The 22,764-nt window shown below is 42.0% G+C and overlaps 1 protein-coding gene across 4 annotated transcripts in view; it reads right to left on the reverse strand.

Moving 5' to 3' along the window:
- Positions 1-3,028: 3,028 nt before the first annotated feature.
- Positions 3,029-22,764, reverse strand: part of ubr2 (ubiquitin protein ligase E3 component n-recognin 2) — a 52,801-nt gene continuing 33,065 nt past the window's right edge. For all 4 annotated transcript variants that reach the window (XM_080449819.1, XM_080449818.1, XM_080449821.1 and 1 more), the window contains 26 exons: positions 22,576-22,628; positions 21,818-21,920; positions 21,678-21,726; positions 20,928-21,082; positions 19,516-19,618; positions 18,410-18,519; positions 17,404-17,484; positions 16,829-17,001; positions 15,668-15,870; positions 14,808-14,901; positions 14,085-14,252; positions 13,179-13,270; positions 13,023-13,095; positions 12,121-12,269; positions 11,613-11,668; positions 10,798-10,894; positions 9,997-10,064; positions 9,350-9,488; positions 8,870-8,966; positions 7,886-8,013; positions 7,676-7,784; positions 6,405-6,461; positions 5,307-5,384; positions 4,817-4,987; positions 4,358-4,459; positions 3,029-3,870 (listed from right to left, as the gene is read on the reverse strand). In XM_080449819.1, coding sequence (XP_080305945.1) covers positions 3,729-3,870; positions 4,358-4,459; positions 4,817-4,987; positions 5,307-5,384; positions 6,405-6,461; positions 7,676-7,784; positions 7,886-8,013; positions 8,870-8,966; positions 9,350-9,488; positions 9,997-10,064; positions 10,798-10,894; positions 11,613-11,668; positions 12,121-12,269; positions 13,023-13,095; positions 13,179-13,270; positions 14,085-14,252; positions 14,808-14,901; positions 15,668-15,870; positions 16,829-17,001; positions 17,404-17,484; positions 18,410-18,519; positions 19,516-19,618; positions 20,928-21,082; positions 21,678-21,726; positions 21,818-21,920; positions 22,576-22,628 — 2,850 coding nt within the window. In that variant the 3' untranslated portion in view covers positions 3,029-3,728. The remainder of the gene's footprint in view (positions 3,871-4,357; positions 4,460-4,816; positions 4,988-5,306; positions 5,385-6,404; positions 6,462-7,675; positions 7,785-7,885; positions 8,014-8,869; positions 8,967-9,349; positions 9,489-9,996; positions 10,065-10,797; positions 10,895-11,612; positions 11,669-12,120; positions 12,270-13,022; positions 13,096-13,178; positions 13,271-14,084; positions 14,253-14,807; positions 14,902-15,667; positions 15,871-16,828; positions 17,002-17,403; positions 17,485-18,409; positions 18,520-19,515; positions 19,619-20,927; positions 21,083-21,677; positions 21,727-21,817; positions 21,921-22,575; positions 22,629-22,764) is intronic.

A 22,764-nucleotide genomic window follows, 5' to 3' on the forward strand; every position in this document is an offset into this window, starting at 1 on the left:
CAATCGACAACACTAGGCGGCCATTTTCAATTTAGTCAATAACTCACTTCCTGTTTCAGATTCCTTTGGGCACCCCTTCTAGGATGTCTTAGGATGACCCAAGGGACATATGTGCCAAATGTTATGCTTTTTGGAGATTCTTTTGGTGTCTTTTGAGTCAACGGTCAACAGTTTAGGTGGCCAATGATATATTTTGAATTTTGTCCATAACTCACTTCCTGTTTAAGATTTTTTTGGGCACCCCTTCTAGGATGTTTTAGGATGACCCAAGGGACATCTGTATCAAATTTCATGCTTTTATCCGCCGCGTAACGATTTGGCCATTTTTGGTGGTTAGTACCCCCTACTAGTAGGAGTAGGATGGAGGCACTACGTCCTCCCGGTGGGGGCACCTTACTGGCAGGTGAGCTAGTAGGATACAACAGCAGTGACAACACACTGAAATGTGTAGAGGAATTAATCGCCATAACGACTAAATTGGGGCGTTAAAGGGGGTAAAAAATAAAGAAAAAAATCAAAGCAAAGAAATCTGTGTCGGTAGGAATTAATTGGGATAATGACAAAATTAGGGAGGAAAAGGGGTCAAAATAATTAGCTACTAATTAGACAAAACAAAGTCTATCTGCATGAATGTTTTGGGTGAAGGATCAGACAGTTTATAGAAGAGAACTCCAGGAAACATGTTTGTAAAGTAGAACTGGGAGTGAGAGAGGAACTTTTGTTTTTATGTCATGTCATTGTTTCTCATTAGTCCAGGAAGTAGTGATACACCATCACTGTTGGGTGGAAACCTATTATGTACAAACGGTTACTTTTCAGGAGGAAGAACCTGATGTGTTCCAATGGATCCAATGCAATGTAGTTATTTAGTCACAAGCTCTTGTTAATACTTTCCATCGTATCAATATTTATAAAACTTTCTGTGTGACACTGTAGTATGACGAAGTAGGGCATTAATTTACGGGGGAAAAAAACATAAAAAGTTTAAATGATATACAAGGTTTCTGCCCGACAACAACATGCATCATGAAGTTCTATCAGCCATTAGAAGCAGGACAGAACCTTACAAGGTGCTACCTTATTGGTGGAGGTGTGAGTTCCTTGTTTCCCGCAGAGGTCAAAGACTGTTCACATCCACCCAGGTGGTGGCTGTTGCCTGCAGATACTGTAGACTCAGGAGGTCGAGCGGCCAAGGTTCCCGGTCCGGGACTTGGCACCTAGCTGCTCACAGTGCCAAAACTACTAGTACTTAAGTAAAATGTTGAGGTATTTTTTACTTTGCTGGAGTATTTCCAATTTTCAGTACTTTTATTTCTACTCCACTACATCTCAGAGGCAAATATTGTACTTTTACTCCACTACAATTATTTGAAAACTTTACATTACTAGTTACTTTGTAGATTTTGATTAGTATTACAAAACACACATTTCGGCCATTTGAAAATAGCTGATCTACAAGCTCACAATGCGTCACGATGCGAAGCATTGTGAGCTTGTAGATCTGCCATTTTCAAAGGATTTCTATACATTTGAAAACTTGTGAAATGGGCCATTCTGCATAATGAGTACTTTCTACTTTTGGTACTTTAAGTACATTTTGATAGCAATACTTTTTTGTACGACTTTTACTTTGAATTCCGGACTTTTACTTGTAACAAGAGTATTTCTACATTGCAGTATTGATACTTTTACTTATACTGTAGTAAAACATTTGAGTACTTTTCCCACCCTTACTGATGGTATTACATGGTATTACTGTGCTTTACTGACCAGCCAACTGGCCTGACCTGAACCCCAGAGAATCTATGTTGTATTGTCAAGAGCAGTGGTTGGGAAGTTACTTAAAAAAAAAGAAAAAAGTAACTAGTTATAATTAGGAATAATGTCTTCAACAACAACATTGAAATCATGTCATTCTTAGTTCTGCCTGGCTCTAGACTGGAGCAGACGGCTCAACGTGATCTTGAACGCGCCTCCACTCCATGTTCACGAACGTGCAGTGCATGCACGTTCCCGGTAATGAACACGTCTATATTCAACATGGAGTTGCAGGCTGGCTAAAAAAAATGTTTAAACTGATGTTTCAACCCATCGAAAACATATTGACAGGCGGTCGGAACTACAGGTATCTGTAGCTTAACGGGATTATACCTTTCCTTTTTTGAGACAAGAAAAAGGTGAGAATTGATTGCCCTGATCGTCCCCTCTCAACACCAACAGTTTGAACACTGAGCGAGTAGCCCTGCTGCCCGCAGCTGTGGCGAGCGGAGGGGAAGCCACAGACATGGCTAGTAGTGGGGAATTAGAAGTCGGATTATAAACCTTTAATCCTCTATTTTCACATAAAGTAACGAGTAACGCGGTTACGCGGCCATTAAAATGTCAGTAACTATAACGTATTACCGATCAAGGAAAAAGTTACTACTTATGTTACTAGTAACCGCAAAAAGTAGTTAGTCCCAAAACTGGTCAAGAAGAAGGTGAGACACTAGACTCAATAATTCAGATGAGCCTTAAGGCTGCTATCAAAGCAAACATGGGCTTCCATAAAACCTCAACAGTGGCACCTCCATGCCACGCCCCATTGATGAAGTAATTTGTTAAAAAGTAGCCCAGATCCAGTTTTGAGTGCATAAATTAACATGCTTTTCGGATGCTCAACATATTTGTATAAATATTTTTTTTGAGTGGTCTTATGTAATACTCAAATATTTTGATACAGAATATGGATTCTTGATTTTCATGAGCTGTATGCCATAATAAAAAAAAGGTTTTAAATGTTTCACATTATGTGCAGTGAATCTATAATATATGAAAGTTAAACTTTTTGAATTACAGAAGAAAATGAACTTCTATTTCCTTTCTTTTAAGCCATTTGTAGTTATAGAGGCCAGAGGCTATAACTATTTGGGGGTGTTGACATAGAAGACTTTGGGAACTTCTGACTTGGGAACACGCGCACGCACGCACACACACGCGCGCGCACACACACACACACACACACACAAGAAAGACAGCAGGTAAATGCTTCAATTCATTGATTTAATGAGTCCTTCCTACAGATAAACGATACAGGGTTCGTCGACACGAACCATATTTATTAAGTTAAAAACAAAACAGAAAGAAGAACCCTGAAGCTGAAACAAAGTGAAGATGGAGAATCAAATCAAACATGCATCCTGCGACAGACGAGCAGAACAACCATAAACACGTCTGTCAAAAAGCAAATAAAAAAAACACAACCAACAATTCAAATGAGTACAAATCTCCATTCTGAGCTCATCTCTGACGCCTCGCTTCCACTGAGCTCTGTGTGGTTTTATTTGTTCCTTAAACTTCTCCGAAACACCTCCTTCCGTTTATTTTTTCTTCTTTTTTTCTCGTATGTCATTTGCCTCGAGCACGTAAAAAATAATGAAACTTTTTTGTGAACACACAGAGTTCAGTGGAAATTAGGCATTAAGAGCGATTCATACAACGTCGCACGACAGTGTCACGTGCCGAAAAGAACGACGTGCGACTTCATCACGCGAGCATAAATTAGGCATAACCAGTGCTCGGAAGAAGCCTATTGGTTAGTTTGATAAAAGGGGCAATTCAATTCTTGTAGGCGTGGCCATTGCAGAGCGGGTGTGGTCAAAGTCTGGCAAGGGCGTGGCCACAACCGTGTGGCTGTGGTCGGAGTCCGTAGGGGTGGGGGGGTAGGGGGGGTAGGGGCAAGGCCAACATCAGAGGTGCTGCCAATCAATGCCCATCAGAGTCTGGTTGGCTTCCTGGGCGTGGCCTATCTCCTCGGTTACGCTGTGATGTCGCCACAGACGCTGAATCTTTAGATAACGATCCGAACAAAGATGCAGCGGATTACCTCTCCTGCGCACACACACACACACACACACACACACACACATACATTTGTGAGTTTAACGGCTATAAAAACAAACACCATAACATGTGTAACTGTGTGTGTGTGTGTGTGTGTGTGTGTGTGTGTGTGTGTGTGTGTGTGTGTGTGTGTGTGTGTGTGTGTGTGTGTGTGTGTGTGGAAGGGGACCCCCCCCCCTCCTTGCAGATCTTATATAAGATTCTAAAACAGTTAGTCCCAATCCTTGATTCTAATTAGCTGGTTTCCGTTTAGTAGACGTACTAAAAGAGACTATCATCTACTCCTTAGATCAGTTTATATCAATCACAGGTGCGTGTTGCTTTTTGTTTTAATTGCATTCCCATTAGTTTTTTACCGTGTCGTACTTTAATGTTTTATTCTGTTGCCCTGTATAGCACTTTGGTTGGCTTCTGTCATTTTAAATGTGCTTTATAAATACACTTTTGAGTTGAGAGTGTGTGTGTGATGTCTAACCTCAGGCCCTGGTCTGTCTCTCCGTAATCGTCCAGATAAGGCGGAGCGTAGAAACAGCCTTTAGTTTTACCAGCAAGAAACAAAACCTGGCACTCTCTGACCCTGAAAAAAAACACACACACAATATTGAATATGGAGATAAGAGGTTTCTGCCCGACAGCAACGATATATAGTAACAACAACTAAAATGATGCAGATGCTTTCCTGGATTGAAAGGTATAACAACAATATAGGCTTTCCAGGTCTCACACACACACACACACACACACACACACACACACACACACACACACACACACACACACACACACACACACACACACACACACACACACACACACACACACACACACACACACACACACACACACACACACACACACACACACACACACACACACACACACACACACACACACACACACACACAGAGAGAGAGAGAGAGAGAGATCTGTCTACCTGAGGAATATTCCCAGTCCGGCTCCACAGATGTAGCTGTGGGCGGTGCAGGCTCCTACATCCTCTCCCTCCACCTCGGTCTGACAGCAGTAGCTCTGGGAGCACAGCATGGATCCACACACCAGACACAGCGTAGGGGCTCTGGACTTATCTCCTCCTGACCGGGGACAGCTGAGCAACACACAACACACACATTGTTAACACACACCAGACACAGCGTAGGGGCTCTGGACTTCTCTCCTCCTGACCAGGGACTGCTGAGCAACACACAACACACACACTGTTAACCCATTCAATCCGGGAACTACTGTGTCATTTTAGATTTTTAGTTACAGACTGTTACAGTTAATAACCTTACAACACACAGTTATGTTAAAACACTGGTTAATAATATCTAAATAACTGATGTAAAATTGTGCATAGGTAAGTATGTATAAGGTGTGTGTGTGTGTGTGTGTGTGTGTGTGTGTGTGTGTGTGTGTATACTAACGTGAAGCTAGAAGCTTGGTTGATCAGACTGCTGTAGTCTTCAGGCAGCTCTATCAGTCTGTTGGACTCTCTGGGATACCTACAGGAAACAGGAAGTCAGTCCGCTGTCTTTTTAACACACAAACGAAACAAATGCACACATAATAATTAAACACTGAACCTGGACTAGTCTCAGGTATTATCCTGGGTTTTGGGGTTCAGGGGGTGGAACTGCGAAGACCTCTACTGCAGTGTTATGAAGTGATAGTACACATTGTCACTGAATCAGAGAGAAGACGAAGAAGCTCGGCCCTAAATGTAGACCATTAAAATCTTCAGCCATCTCTCAGTCGTGTACTGACGGCTGCACATTGACTAACACAGCCCTGGGTAGGCGAGCAGGCCTGGCGGAGATCTTTTCTAGTTTGATTCACACAATTGTTTATCTGCTTTTTTTGCAGCACCGGGCTGGGCTTAAGGAGTCTCCCAGACTACATCGCCGCCCACGGCCTGCTGGGCTGCGCCGTGGCTGAAGACCGGTGCAGGAAGAACCCGCTCCTGGCCGTCGCCACCCACGGCTAATTCCACCACGCCAGCGGTCTGCATCAGTTCCGGCCAGTGTTGATTTTGACAGCAAATGTTTATGTAGTTTTAGTCACAGTCTTTTGAATAAAATTCCATTTAGTTTTAGTCATATTTTAGTCATCTGAAATGTTTTAGTTTTAGTCTAGTTTTAGTTGACTAAATATCATCAGATTTTAGTCGACAAAAGCTGGCGTTACACTACAGGATTTTCCAACGCCTTCCGCGGCCGAGTCGGGCGCGGTGGAGAGTTGGCTTAACTCTGAGAGTGTACGAATGGACCCGTAAGGGACCTCCATCCGAAAAGTTTGCAGCCGGTCGACTGCCGTGTAGAGTGCTCAGATGGGTGGGCCGGCGAACGCTTTTGAGAATTTCAAGTGGGCCCTGATCCAAAAAGGTTGAGAACCACTGCAGTAGAGGTCTTCAAGGGTCCACCCGAACCCCAAACCCCGGGATAATACCTGGGTTAGAGGTGCTCATGTTTAGACACAAACTTCTCGTTCGGTCTGTTGATGGAAAGCATCAGAAGTCCCCTTACCTGACCAGAGGACTGTCTTTCTGCAAAGCCTGTCTGACCCCTGGATGACAGCACCACCTACAAGCAGGAGGACACAATGACAACACAGTTACCACCCTTTTCCTGCTCCTCACAAGAGAAATGGTTGTTTTATGGTTAAAAAAAATTATAATTTAGAGTTAGGATTTAGATTTACAATTAGGAAAAGGATTAAAGGTTCTATGACATTCATTTTCACTTTTTTTTATGTTTTTTGGGGGGGGGTTTATGACCTCAATTACACCCCAAAAAACTGAACTTTGAACATTCAGTGGATTTTCTATGGTCTGGGGTTTTCTGAATAATTAGGCTGAAAAGTAATCTGAGATTGGCCCTTGGATAGTGAAGTCACAGGCCATTAATCCCGCCCACTCCCCTCCTCGCCCCTCCCCTCCCCTATCCTTTCCTTTGGGGGGGGCGGAGCAGAGGTGATGATTGACAGGCAAAATCCCTCAACAGCGACACCCGCAAGCAAAGATTTATTTTTTCATTGCAGTTGAAAAGGCTTTAGAAATGTGAGAGAAAAACACCTGCAAAGGCTAACTGGAGTGGAATTTTCAGTTAAAACTTTGTATACACGTTTGAAGGACCATGACAAAGACTTTTAATGTGTTGTAAAACTGAATGTCATGAAACCTTTAAGGATTAGGCATTTAGAGGTTAGGTTTAGCGGTTGGGGGTTAGAGTTATGCCAGAGTTACATTTAGTTGCACGGCAATGTCACGCACCGAAAATCTCTAGCGACAAGCTCACAACTTGTAGATAAAGCTATTTGCGGCTTCAAGATTAGGGTTAAAAATGGGAAGACTGTAAAAATGTCATTCATAAAATCGCTGCCCTATAATGTTGATGTCCTCACATGTATAGTTATACAAATGTATGTGTGCGTGTTAGTAATGGGCATTTGGACCATATTTGGTAAAGTCATATCAATAAATAAATTTGCAGTCCTACAGTATGTGTGGGCAGTTCAAATAGAGGCTAAAACATGTATTGTAACATACATATCTATATCTCATTCGGTATATATTGTATGAGGAACAATTCGAACAATTCGATTATATTTAATGATGACGTGATGAAGTGATTGATTCCATTAATATTCTGTTAATATCTATGTTTCTATGTGACTTCATTTCGGTTATTCAGTCCTACGCGGTTAGTGACACACCTTTGTGTGTGTGTGTGTGTGTGTGTGTGTGTGTGTGTGTGTGTGTGTGTGTGTGTGTGTGTGTGTGTGTGTGTGTGTGTACCCCTGTATGAGTGTGTCCATCAGTGGGCGGTGTCTGTAGTAAAGTTGCAGCAGGTTGGAGGGCAGACTGAGGTAGGAACACAACGCCTCCCACTGGCCAGGACCTGGAACTACACACAAACAGAAAAGTTACTTCTTGATGTTACTGGGCCATTAAAAAAATTATAATTCCTTTTTTGGTTCAAAGTTCAGTGCGGGTGTTGTGTGTTACCTTGCAGTGCGGGCGGCGTGTGCGTGGAGTTGAGGTGTGTGAAGAACAGGGCGGCTGAGCGGAGGAACGGCAGGACTCCTGTCTTCACACAACGCCACAGATGCCATCCTGAACACACCTCTGGAAGACTGAGACAAGACAGACAAACAGACAGACAGACAGACAGACAGACAGACAGACAGACAGACAGACAGACAGACAGACAGACAGACAGACAGACACACAGACACACACACACACACACACACACACACGTATTTGTACATCTGCTATTTTTGAAAAATCTTTTTTTCAACCATTAAACAACCATTTCTCTAGTGGGGAGAGAAGCGTAGCCACCATAGAGACAAGGCCTTTCTTTCCCAAGTGAGCTCTTGCCTGCCCTGAAGGACTGACCCAAGGGACACAAAAAAAACCCTGCTTTGCCCCCCCGACGTCTCTGCTTAGCGATAGATGGACGGGAAGCAAATCACCTCCCCCCCGACAACTACTCCAAACGTGTCCATACTGTTGGAGCGTCACAAACTGCATGTACATTTCTGTTTGCTTCGTTGTGATTAGGCCACTGATATTGCTTAACCCATTAAGACCGGGAAAGCATCCGTGTCATTTTAGATTTCTTTGGCTATTCAAAAATAGCAGATATACAAGTTCATAGTGCGGCACCGAGTGCCACAATATGAGCTTGTAGATCTGCTATTTTTGGAAAAATCGTGAACATTTGTGCAAATCTTTGAATATATATCTTTTTAAGTGAACATTTGTAACTGTCAAATGTCTAAACAGATGTCTTCATTTTTCAGAAAAACTATTGTTGCTATATCAGTGGTGCTCAAATTTTTCTTGTCAAGGACCCCACAAAATTATGTTTTTGGCCGCCGATCCCCATCAAAATATGTTGTTCCAGGGACCCCCAGAAGCAAAGATTTTAGCAAAGGTTAGGTGCACCAGTGCAACCAATGTAAAAAAAAACGTGTGTGTTACCTGTTCAGGTGACTTCTGACTTTGTTGTAGAGGAGGAAGGTTAACTCCTCCTCCTCCTTCTCTGCTCCTCCTGACTCCTGATCCATGGCCACCTCCCCTAACACACACACACACACACACACACACACACACACACACATTTTAGAAGAATTGTGTGATTTTGAAACACTAGAGGTTCGGGCCACGTACATCGCACTGCCAATCCGACTGATATGCCCATATATGGAGAGCTCTGTATCAGTCCTTGTCCCTTTTACAGTATGCCCATATATGGTGATCCCTGATGTCATCAGTATATCTAATAGTCCATATTTGGGCATAGCTGCATTGGGAACTCCTTATATGGTTATGGCTGAGTCATGGTGACATGAGCGCGACATCAGAGGTCCGTCTGCCCGCCCTCCCGCGGTCCTCCCTTAAGCCAATTCTAATATAGGATGTATGCAGTGTGTGTGTGTGTGTGTGTGTGTGTGTGTGTACCTGGTACAGATGTTATCAGGGTCTGCACCAGGTGAGCCACAGTCACCAGGCTGAAGAGGTGCAGGTGGGCGGAGTCAAGTGTACTCTGTCCTGATTGGTCCAGACACTGGACCGAACTGTATGACATCACACTGGATACCTGACAGGCAAGACGGTCGAATCAGAATCATCTGTGACTCTTTACTTAAAGGTCGGGTCTATAATGCATTACAATCACTTCTATAATGCATTATAATCACTTCTATAATGCATTATAGTTACATATATAATGCATTATAGTCACGTTTATAAGGCTTCATAACACATTTTAATGTTTATAATTATGCATACCAACTTATATGGAAGACACTTTACAGTATAACTGACTAAGTTATGGTAGTTATAATGTGCTGTTCCATTGAGCTTATAATGAATTATGACCAGCACTTATAATACTTCATAAACCTTGTTTATTGTTATGCATAATTATTAACATTTATAACGAGTATAACATTATAATGCATTATAGAACCGACCTTTAAGTAAACTTGTTACAGAATAATCTTTATTGTCACATCACAGGTTTACATGTGTAAAGAAACCTGTTACAACAGTAACTAAGAGAGGGAGAGAGACACACAGACAGACAGACAGACAGACAAACTCACCAGCAGATGAAACATGTCTACATCCAGGATACATGGAGTGTTCTGAACCTGAGGGTCTGGGACAACAGCTACACACACACACACAATAATTGTTGTTGTGAAACTTTGTTGTTTGGTAGACATGATGACAGACTACTTTTTTAGAGTGTTACTGTATCACTCACATTATCAAACATATTGCATTATATGCGTTATAAATATGGACTCAAGGCAGACTGTTTCTCTGTTACATTATAAACAAACATTTAACATTTGAGTACATAACGGATGGAATATGGAATGTAGGTATGTAGTCAAATGGTACATATTAATTACCAATAATTAATTGGAGTCAAGTTAAATTAAAACAATTAACATAATGCTGCCTATTAACTGATTCACTGCCAATCACGTAGATCTACGCGAACCTATTTAAAGCCGCCACGTGCCAATCGCGTAGATCTACGCGAAGTAAAAAAATAAAAATAAAAATAAATAATAATAATAATAATCATTTTTTCAATTTCACCCAAAGACCAAGGAGATATGATTAGTCAAAGATCTAGACTCCTATCCACTTCCTTGTTAACTTAAAACTTAAAAATGCTGTATTTCGGCTCCTGAGTACTTTATTTTTTTCAATGGAAAAACTCTGGCACTGGCTAAAAAAATATGAAAATACCTCTGGGTTAAGACGTAGATTTTTGGGGGGTCATTTTGTTTTTCTTTTAGGACTTTGAGGGCCAGATTGAGATGGTCAAAGGGCCATGTTGTGAACTTGCAATAACTATCAATTGAATAAATACAATTGTGTGTGTGTACCTGACAGCAGTCTGATGAAGTGTGTGTGCACTGTGGACAGTGGAGAGGACATCCAACAGGCTGAGGCAAACCTACACAGAGAGGTCAAACAGTCATCCTACACACACACACACACACACACACACACACACACACACACACACACACACACACACACACACACACACACACACACACACACACACACACACACACACACACACACACACACACACACACACACACACACACACACACACACACACACACACACACAGCATGAAACACTATTAAATAAACTCAACCACATCAGTAAAAAATGTGAATTATATTGCCCACTTAAACCCTCTATGGCCCAGTCCCTCAGGGCTGGGTACTAGTGTCTTTTCAGTTTCCGGTTATAGTGGGGATAGGAAAGCTTTCGCTTGTTGATCTGCTGTTTTCAGCGAAAGCTTTTATTCCCCACAATATGGGTACTGGGGTTTAAGCGGTTAAATCCCCAAAAAAGAGGAAGCAAATGGTTCATTCCAGTTCCATAATAACTTGAACCAGTTCATCAAACCGTTCAATATCAATGCAATAAAAAAGTGATGTATGTATTTATGAATAAAAACGGTGTTAACTTCATATGCATCAGAGGAGACACATGGACACATGGTACTTTTTCTGCTGTGCTGCAGGTGGATTGACACACATGACTAAATTGGGGAGAATAAATGATGGACACGACCCAGAAACCTGGGTGTCGCCAGTGGAGGCATGAAAAGGATGACATACAGAGCTCTGTAGAGGAGAGAAAGAAAAAAAACACTGAAACTAATAAAAACAAGAATTACCTGTCTACAGGGTAAACTTCCAAATAAAGGCCTCTCCTCGTCCGCCAACAGTCTCTCTGTAAACAGATAAAATACTAATTATTCAAACCGGGAACGTATCTGTGTAACCACTTTATCCATATTTGATCATTTGGCTATTAAAAAATAGCAGATATACAAGCTCATAGCGCGGCAAGCTATGAGCTTGTAGATCTGCTATTTTTGAAAAATCTTGAACATTTGTGCAAATATTTGAATACAGCATATATTTATATTTTTTAAGCAAAACATTTTCTCAAATATTTGCTTCTGGGGGTCCCTGGAACAACATATTTTGAGATGGGGGTCGGCGGCCAAATACATATCATTTTGGGGGTCCTTGACATGAAAAAAATTGAGAACCACTGATATAGAAACATACGTTTTTCAACGTGTGTGTGTGTGTGTGTGTGTGTGTGTGTGTGTGTGTGTGTGTGTGTGTGTGTGTGTGTGTGTGTGTGTGTGTGTGTGCGTGCATGTGCGTGCGTACCTATAGCCTGTATGGTGAAGGAGCAGCTGGACCAGGACATGACGGGGACTCGGGGGTCATGGTCGTTGGGGTTGACCTTCAGGCCGACCTTGTAGGTCGCCGTGCCGAAGGTCGTCAGCATCTCCTTAATGCTACTGGAGAACGGATTGCTGCACAAAACAACAATACACACAACAATACTATAACAATACTACACAACCAGGAGTGGAAAGGACTGGTTCTCAACTTGGTTCGTGGCCAAAGTAGGCCCCCAAATAATTGGCACATTTTTATGATTTTTATGATAATATATATATTTTTTTACCAACACACAGACGTAAAGGGTGTTTCAATAGCACTGATTTATGGAAAAAAAATGCAAAAGCGTCAAAATGGAGTTAGCTGGTTTCTGCCTGGCAGCAACGATATGAAATCCTTCTTTACACATGCATTGTGAGCTTGTATATGTAGGTTAACTATTTTCACTATTTTTAAAATAATAATAAAAAAGGAACAGTTTTGGACACGCGACAGCAACGATATGAAAAAAGTATTGGATCTAAAACTTTAACCCTTGCATCCCTATTCTGGGGTGAACATTCATCAAAAAAATGACAAGCTCACAACGACAAAGAGATTTGGTCCCTATGACTAAGTCTAGGGATGGGTATCAATAGGATTTTATCGATTCCGTTCCGATTCCGACTCTGCAAACCAGGAAAGCATCCGTGACATTTTAGATTTTAGCGTTGGCTTAAATGATTAGAATTTTATCGATTCTGATTTGATTCCTTCCATTTCTATGGGTGCCCGGTACCTAGAGATTTGGATTTGGTTCGTACTTGGGACCTAATTTAGAGTCTAATTACTATTACTCTGAATCATTAGTAATGAGGGCGTGTTCAGAGTGGGCAGAGTCTGACCTGGGAGTGTGTTCCAATCTGAAGCCTTCTGGTGCAGGACACGCCTCTGTAACTGGCTCCTCCTCCTCTTCACCTGCACACAGACACAGTTTTGCATTACTATACTTGTGAGGCATTGAAAATAGTATTAGCTGTTGTAGTAGAAGTACTACTCACCCTGTGTACTGTGTTTCCTGGCATTCGTGTGCAAAGCAGCAACTTGTTGAGCCGTCAACTTCACCCACTCCTCCAAACTCAGTTGTTCACCACTGTACACGTGTACACACACACACACACACACACACACACAAACACACACACACACACACACACACGGTTGTGTTACATTTAAGGCAACACTTCGTGTCTACTCATGCAGTAGACTCAGAGAATTCCATTCCATATTCCGTGCCACATTTTTACAACATTACCTATCCTAGGGCATAGCGTGCTGGAGTACGAGGCCCATAAACAGCATGCTGCCTAGTACAATGTAATATCTCTGTAGTGTTGACTGATTTATACTCGAGTGAGGAGAACAGATCAATAACAATGCATCAGATTGTGACACGTTGTTAGCTTGTAGATCTGTTTCTTTTGTCATGTGAATTACGGTATAGAGTTAAATAGCTCTATATTCTGACAGCAATCATTGCTATAGAGTGCTTGTCTCCTTGTCTCTCCAGCTCTTTATAGTAAACAGAAAATGAATTTTTAGGTCGGTCATGCAGGATACAGAATAAACAATCGAAATTGGAATTGATGAAACAAATAAATGAGCAGACAAAACTGGAAATTGAGTTGCCGCCCTAAAACAAATTACTAGGAATTTAATAATTGGCTAAAACGTCCACTGTTAAAAAAGAAATGGAAAGAAACATTGGAAATGGAGAGAATAACTTACAGAATTAGAAACGATGGGCCTGAGTGTAACATACTGAGTATAACATAGTATAACATACTATAACAGACGATGGAGTAAATGGATAAATTATGAGAAAAAAAGGGGTAAACAATTATCGTCTACTAAAAAAAGAGAAAAAAATGAAGACATTCACACAGGAGAGGAACGCTGGTATGTACCTGTGTGAGTGCTGGGTGTGTATAACTCTGGGTAGGACAGGTATAACGGTGTTACTCAGACATTCACACAGCGGACAGAGGAACTCTCCGTTCTCCACATCGTAGGAGGTGTGAACTCTGAGACGCTGCTGCCTCCTCTGCTCCTTGGCCTGCACCGCCTCAAAGTACCTGCACACACAAAGTATACGAGAGTGAGAGAGAATTGTAGCCGTTACAAGCAGTACAATGTAAAGACAAATGACAAATGACTATCAGGGGTAAAACAGTTGACTAATTGCTTTAATCATTTATGAAAATAAAAATAAAAACAAATATAAAAAATAAATTACAAAAAACGTTGCATTGATTCGTTGATATATAACCAATTTAATCGCTATGACGATAATCAGTAGTTGCCGCCCTACTCTGTATCAGTCACTTGACCAAGCAAAACAGACAGACAGACAGACACATGGATACAAGTGAAGGGACCACTGACTTGATTCTGAGAGTCACATAAAAGAGCATGTCACTAGGGTTGAGATCCAGAGGAACCGGATCCAACATTGAGGAACCGGGAATCCGTTCCATCACATTTGGATCCGTTTCCAGAACCAGGTTTTATCACACTGTCAGAGCTGGTTATGTGGACTTCATGTCTGATATACAATTACAATACCGGTGGTGGTTTTCAAGCTGCCACCACGGTACGGTATGTACCAGCTGTGTTGTTGCAGTACCCACCTCTGCCAGCAGGACGCGTGCATGATGTGACCACAGCTCCCTGTGTGAGTTCCACAATTCAGGTCGGGGTGCGTGAACAGAGGATCATGGTGCTCTGAAGAAACAAAACATATACGTTTATATACAGCTACACACAAAATGATGTCCTTTCTTATTTGTTTCACAGGAGCAATTTAATCGAATAATGCAAACTTTTGGTTTATACAAATATATTTTATAGTGACTATGCCCTTGTGACTCCACTCTCTAAAGGAGGGTTTCTCAAAGTGGGTCCAGGGGTGCCATAGAATACTTTGATAATATTTCGGGTGTTGAATGATAACACGTTGCGTATTTTTGTAATGCTATAATCATTCATTTAGCTGGTCCCCTCAAGGACACCTGGAGTCTCTGGACCCACTTTGAGAACCACAGGTTTAATGAAATGTCTGGGAGTTGACGTTGTGAATGTTATGTCCTTATCAACTTCAGCGTTGTTTCCGAATTGGCTTAACCCATTTAGACCGGGAAAGAATCTGTTATTTTTAGATTTCTTTGGCTATTTTTTTTTTTTAATCGTGACAATTTGTGCAAATCTTTAAATATATATATTTTAAAGCGAGAAAAAAAAAATATATATGTATATGTATATGTATATATGTATATATATATATATATTGTTCCAGGGACCTCCAGAAGCAAAGATTTGAGTTACAAATGTTCGCTTAAAAAAAAAAGATTTGCACACATTTTCACGATTAAAAAAAAAAAAAAAAAACTCTTATATCTGCTATTTTTGAATAGCCAAAGAAATCTAAAATGACAGAGCGTCCCCGGATTGAATGGGCTAAACCCACAAATAATACACACGTCACACACACCTGGGTCGGGCAGTGGAGTGCTTCTGTTCTGGGACATGACGGTGGAGCGCTGGACGAAAGCGGCCAGGACCATGGCCTGGCCATGACCTCTGACCTCCTGCTGCTCCTGACAGAGGATGCAGGTGACCAGCTGACGCTGCTCGTTAGGACCGGCACGACCGGGGCCCACACACACCAACACCTCTGGAGCCATACTGGGAGGACTGGAAGAGAGAGCGAGAGAGAGAGAGAGAGAGAGAGGTTAGGACCCACACACAAACCAACACCTCTGGAGCCATACTGGGAGGACTGGAAGAGAGAGCAAGAGCGCGAGAGAGAGAGGTTAGGACCCACACACACACCAACACCTCTGGAGCCATACTGGGAGGACTGGAAGAGAGAGAGAGAGAGAGAGAGAGAGGTTAGGACCCACACACACACCAACACCTCTGGAGCCATACTGGGAGGACTGGGAGAGAGAGAGAGAGAGACAGACAGAGAGGTTAGGACCCTCACACACCAACACCTCTGGAGCCATACTGGGAGAACTGGGAGAGAGGGAGGGAGGGAGAGAGAGAGAGACGGACAGACGGACAGACAGACAGACAGACAGACAGACAGACAGACAGACAGACAGACAGACAGACAGACAGACAGACAGACAGACAGACAGACAGACAGACAGACGTGACAGAGACAGAGACAGGGAGAGATTTTCTTTTATTTTTAACCCCTCATTTATTCATACTGTAGGTATGCCACCTTTTCTCTGGAACTGCAGCAAATATGCTTAATTTAGGATGATAGGCCCAACCCACGCTTCGCCGCTAGGAGCAAAACGGTACACAAAATGGTCTCCTAAGGGGGTCTACATGCTCCAGTTTTAATCATCCACCCACCCACCGTGGTGAGTGGAATACTACAAAATGACGTCACTGAGCCGCTGGAATACAAGAACACTCGCCCCAAAACACGCTGTAGAGTGAAAAAAGAGCGTACCAAGTGCACTCTTTGCAGATCGGCAAAAAGGCAAATTGATCCCATTGTACGATGGAGAACAATTTCACCATTACCAATGTCCGCGAAATGATTATCGAGAGAGTTCTGTTTTTTTTTTATCACGATAAACAATAATCATTATCGTCCCCTTACTGTGAAAAAGAACACTGTGCTTGTGCGTACCTGTCAGAAACAGGGGTGTCCTTCAGCTCGTCCAGGCTCTGCTCAAACAGCTCTCGGTTCTCGTTGATGAAGTGCTTCTGCATCTCGGACATCTGAGCCATGATCTTCTCCCTGCGCAGGCGAGCCAGCTCCGCCTTCCTCTTCCTCTCTGCTTTGTCCTTGTCCCGCACCGCCTGCAGGGCGGCGACAAACACGGATCAAAGCATCAAAATCAGTCTAACCACTTATCGGCTTAGAAAGCGCCGTGATGCTACATGTTGTGAGCTTGTAGATTGGCATTTTGGCATTTTTTAAATATATATATTTTTATTTATTTTTGGCCATGGCCAAGTACAATTTTAATGAATACTTTTGGGGGTCCTTAAAAGTTAAAGAACTACTGTACTAGGCCACGGACCCCCATTTGATAAAATGTTCATTTCTAGGACCCCAATATACACTGCAAAATTCTTAGTGTTTATTTAACTCTGAGAGTGTAAAAATGGTTGTAAGCAGGTGTGTTGTTTGCGTCAGTCTGCACTCACGAGTGTGTATGTGTACGTGTGTGTATGTATGTGTGCGTGTGTGTGTCAGACCTCGTCATGTGTGTGTGTGTTGCTTGTGTCAGCAGACGTAGAGGCAGATCGTTCTCTCATGGTTCTGTTGCTGGACACCACCTGGAGACCAAAGAAACACTACAGTGAACATTGGGACATGACACTAGAACAGGGGTCTTCAACGTTTTTGAGGCCAAGGACCCCCTAGCTGAGAGAGAGATGAAGCAGGGACCCCCTCCATATTGTATAAAATTGTGTTTCAGATTAAACTTTTTTTTTTTTTACTTGTTCTCTTTTTTTTCCCTCTACACCTAAACCTCTTTGCCAAAAAATAGCAGATCTACAAGCTCACAACGCCTCGTTTAGAGGCGTTGTGCGCTTGTAGATCTGCTATTTTTGGCTAATGTTCCCCTCAGAATAGGGACGCTAGGGTTCAAGTGGTTGTGTAAAAAATCATATTACACAAATATTTGGCAGCCCCCGCTGTAGTAACTCTGAGGACCCCCTAGGGGTCCTCAAATAAAAACTAGACTAAAATGTCCGGGAGGGACTAGTGCAGAAGAGATCCAGTAGAACAGTGGTTTTCAACCCTTTTCATATCAAGGTCCTTTATTTATTTATAAGGGTCCATTTAGTTACCAACTCTCCATCATTTGGCTGGGGACCACCCGGAACCCCCTCAAGGACCACTGGTGGTCCCCGGACCACTGGTTGAGAACCACTTCAGTAGAACTAAGACTAAGTAATTTCGTGCTTGGCTGTGAGCGGGTGTCACGCTCACGTGTCGCAGACGCATTGTGAGCTTGTAGATCAGCTATTTTCGGGCATATATAAATCGGGCATTACAAAGCCATCACGGGTCAAGTTTACCTTCAGGATCCAGTGGACCAGTGGTTCTCAACCTTTTCAGGCCGTGACCCCCCAAAATAATCATAATTAAAAGTCTTTGATTGTCATCTGGGGACCCCCCCCTCCCAAAATCATGTCAGGTTTAGAACCACTGCAGTGGACCGTGTCTTTATGGACCTCTAGGTAAAAAGTGTACCTTCAGGATCCAGTGGACCATGTCTTTATGGACCTCTAGGTGTGGAGCGTTGTGAAGAGTCTCTAACAGAGCCAGAATACTGGCCGAGTTACTGGGACTGTCAACTGGACCTACACACACACACACACACACACACACACACACACACGGACACACACATACATATAGGTTTTTACAGAAGGGGTTGACAATCTGGTTTGTAGTTTGAAGGCAGTAACATTCTGTGACTGTGATAACAGACTGATTATAAGAGAAACACTCAACAAAACACTGTGTTGAGTTCCGAACAAGTGATAAATATCGGCTACTGCCATGAACATCAACTTTATTTGCTGATACTTACAGATACTGTAAAATATCGTCCGATACCAATTATATATCGGTGCATTCCCTAACCCTTTTAAGTATGAAGTTTTACACTGGCGATGAATGTGAATTTCTCCTCTGCTGATTAAGACACAATATCGACATAATAATATCCAGTCTGCAACGGTTATGAAGGGAGAAGTGGGATGTCACGTTTATCTCAGAAAGAATATGAACTTCAAACTGCTGGTCTGTATTAGTGTGTGTGTGTGTGTGTGTATTAGTGTGTGTATGAGTGTGTGTGTGTGTGTGTGTGTGTGTGTGTGTGTGTGTGTGTGTGTGTGTGTGTGTGTGTGTGTGTGTGTGTGTGTGTGTGTGTGTGTGTGTCCTCTAGCTTAGAGGAACCTCCATACTATCAGAGATAAGTTGTAGGTGCAACATAAATAAAGTTTGATTTGATATGATTTGTTGGTTGTAGAAGGCTTCCAACAACTTGCGATGCTGAAAAAAAAGCTGCTATACGGTTTGCAAAATTCTGTGCAATCTCTTCTATCATTGGTAGCGGCCAAATACGGCAAAGACGCTGTTACTTGGCGGGTGTGTGGGTAGTTGTTCAAGATTTGCTGACTTTATATTTTTTACAGCACCTTGTAAATATTTGTTTCCTTGTAGTGTATCTCTTATGTGGACATACATTATTAAATGTGTGTGTGTGCGAGTGTGTGTGTGTGTGTGTGTGTGTGTGTGTGTGTGTGTGTGTGTGTGTGTGTGTGTGTGTGTGTGTGTGTGTGTACACTAACGTGATATCTTGCTAGTGAAGTTGAAGAGGATGTCGTCGTCTCCAGAGCTGTTCTCTATCTGCTGCTGTTCCTCCAATAGTGACATGCCGATTAGATGGAGGACCTACACACACACACACGATTAAACATAACAGGAATTATGTAAAAAAACAAGTCTTTCAAATCTAATATGGCTGTTTCAAGGTCGTGATAAATGGCATCCTGAACCTAAGTTGAATAAAAGACCCATTCCATTGGCCTAACCACTTAAACCCCATCATCCATATTGTGGGGAAAGCTTTCACAGAAAATAGCAGATCGACAACCGTTGTGGCCGATCGATACGTTGTGAGCTTGTCGATCAGCTATTTTCAGCGAGGGACTCCAGTCAACAATATAGGGTTTAACCCATTTTGGACGGGAACCCCTATTTGCAACTAAACCTTTCAGGACGGGAACACCTTTTGGGGTTCTTGTTGCTATGTACAGTACATAGCAACAATAACAAATATTTGACGTTTTTCAGAAAACTTAAGTCAGGATTTAGAAGGCATTTTTAGAATCGGCCTCAGGTCTAAATGGGTTAAAGTGGTTTCACCCATTCGATCCGGGGACGCATCTGTGTCATTTTAGATTTGAGCTATAGCCATTATTTTATACTTTGGCTATTCAAAACGGCAGATCTACAAGCTAATCGCACGGCACCGAGTGCCGCGCTACGAGCTTGTAGATCTGCTATTTTTGAAAAAATCTTGAACATTTTGTGCAAATCTTTGAATACGTGTATTTTTTAAAACAATTTTTTTACTCAAATCTTTGCTTCCGGAGGTCCCTGGAACAACATATTTTACAAATGTTCGCTTTAAAATATATATATATTCAAAGATTTGCACACATTTTCACGATTTTTCAAAACTAGCAGATCTACAAGTTCATAGCGCGGGCATGCCGCACTATGAACTTGTATATCTGCTATTTTTGAATAGCCAAAGAATTCCAAAATGACACAGATGCGTTCCCGGATTGAAATGGGTTAAAATCCCTTTGTGCAAAAAAATCTACAGAAAGCATCGCTGCCTCAATCAACCCCCCCCCCCCCTCTCTACAATGCCCTGGCCCAAATCACATACCAATATACGATTTAGTATGACAAACTTCTTTTTTAGTATGCCGAAAGCTTAGTAGAAAATAGCACATGAGACTCATACCAAATTCAGGCAATTTTATAGTACTAGAGGTGCCCACGTCGCACCGCCGATCCGACTGAAATGCTCCTACAGTATATGGTCAGTCCTTGCCCATTTTATGCCCATAAATAGAGATCTCTGTATCTGTCAGTCCTTGTCCCTTTTATGCCCATAAACGGAGATCTCTATATCCGTCAGTCCATGTCCCTTTCATTCTCTCTCTCTCCCTCTCTCTCTCTCTCTCACCCTCTGCAGCATGGACTCGGACCAGTGTCCTGTGCTAGGCTCCACGGCCCACTGCAGCACGGCTCCCAGGATGACCAGGAACACGTCACTCTGCAGCAGGTTGACCAGACTGCCAAACAGCGGACACAGTGGAGGCAGCACTGGTGGAGGCAGAGCTGTGAGGAAGGACAGCATGTCAGAGAGGTCGGCGCTAGGATTTTAACCCATTAAGAACGGGAAAAGCATTTGTGCAACCACTTAAAACCATTACTTTATACTTTGGCTATTAAAAAATAGCAGATATATAAGCCCCGCGCTATGAGCTTGTAGATCTGCTATTTTCCAAAAATAGTGAACATTTGTGCAAATCTTTGAATATATATATATTTTTAAAGCGAACATTTGTAACTCAAATCTTGCTTCTGGGGGGTCCTTGGAACAACATATATTGAGATGGGGGTCCGTGGCCAAATTACATTTGGGTCCTCGACATGAAAAAAGTTCGAGAACCACTGATATTATAGCAACATTAAGTTTTTAGTTTTTTTTAAACTGTAAGGATTCAGAAGACATTTGTAGAATCCCCAGAAGCAAAGATTTGAGTTACAAATGTTCGCTTTAGAAAATATATATTCAAAGATTTGCATGATAAAAAAAAAGCAGATCTACAAGCTCATAGCTATTTAACACTTGTTTTAACAAAACAAAGATCACTTACCCTACCTTAATAATAAGGTAGGGTAAGGTAGGTAAAATAATAATAATAACTACCAGAGTTTTCTCCAATCAGTCTCTTCAGTTTCCTTTGGGCTTCTTCTGCCTGGAATCACACACACACACACGGAGGTTACCATGACAACCTCTACATCCAGTGTGTAAGAGTGAGTGAGTGAGTGAGATAGAGTGTGTACCTTGGACTGGTCAGCTCTGGAGTAGTGGTAAAAGTAGAGGTTAAAGAGTTTGCAACACTCTGGTCTGAGTTCATACAGGCCTCTACCTGTCACACCTGGCTTCCTACACACACACACACACACACACACACACACACACACACAATTATTCACTATTATTCACTTTTTATCCAGTAGCATCCACAAAATGTATTAATGATGTGACGTCGTCGGGCAGAAACCTCATATCTCCATCTTTCACATTTTTGTCGTTTTGTTTTTCCGTACATTAACGCCCTACATCGTCATACAAGAGTGTCACACAAAAAGTAGTGCAAACAGCAGATCTGCAAGCGTTGTGAGCTTGTACTTGTTTGCACTATTTAAAAAAAGAAATGTAATAATAATAAAAAAAGATTTGGACATTCCACCCGACAGAGTAGGAAGTTCTAACCATTGACGTTTGAATGTGAGACATAAGTAGTATGAATGCCGTCCATTTGTCATTGTATCAGCGTTAGCTTGAAAATGTTTTTTTCTGTTGCATTTCATGTTTGAAATCGTCTCTGTCGGGTGAAAACCTCATACTGTATGTTACTTTTCAGGATTCGAATGAAAAAATATGAAAAGTAGCAGATCTACAAGCTTGTGGATCTGCTACTTTTGATGCTTTTGTGTGATGCTGTAGTATGATCAAGTAGGGAGTTAATTTACAAAAACAAATACAAAAAGTGAAATGGTTTCTGCACGACAGCAACAAAATACAAAACGATACTTACTTGAAGAGTGCCACAGTGTCGATCACTCTTTCCATCCCCGTCTCCTTGTTCTCCTGCAAGCAAACAGTACTCAGTAAATATATATTCTAGAACCATTATTTGGATTTATTTGTATTACATTTTTTGGAACCATTAATACTACAAACGATAGAGCACCGAATTCTGCCATCACTGCCACTAGAGGCCGTT

This window comes from Gymnoscopelus braueri, assembly GCF_963280865.1.
Source record: "Gymnoscopelus braueri genome assembly, chromosome: 14".
Classification (NCBI taxonomy): Eukaryota; Metazoa; Chordata; class Actinopteri; order Myctophiformes; family Myctophidae; genus Gymnoscopelus; species Gymnoscopelus braueri.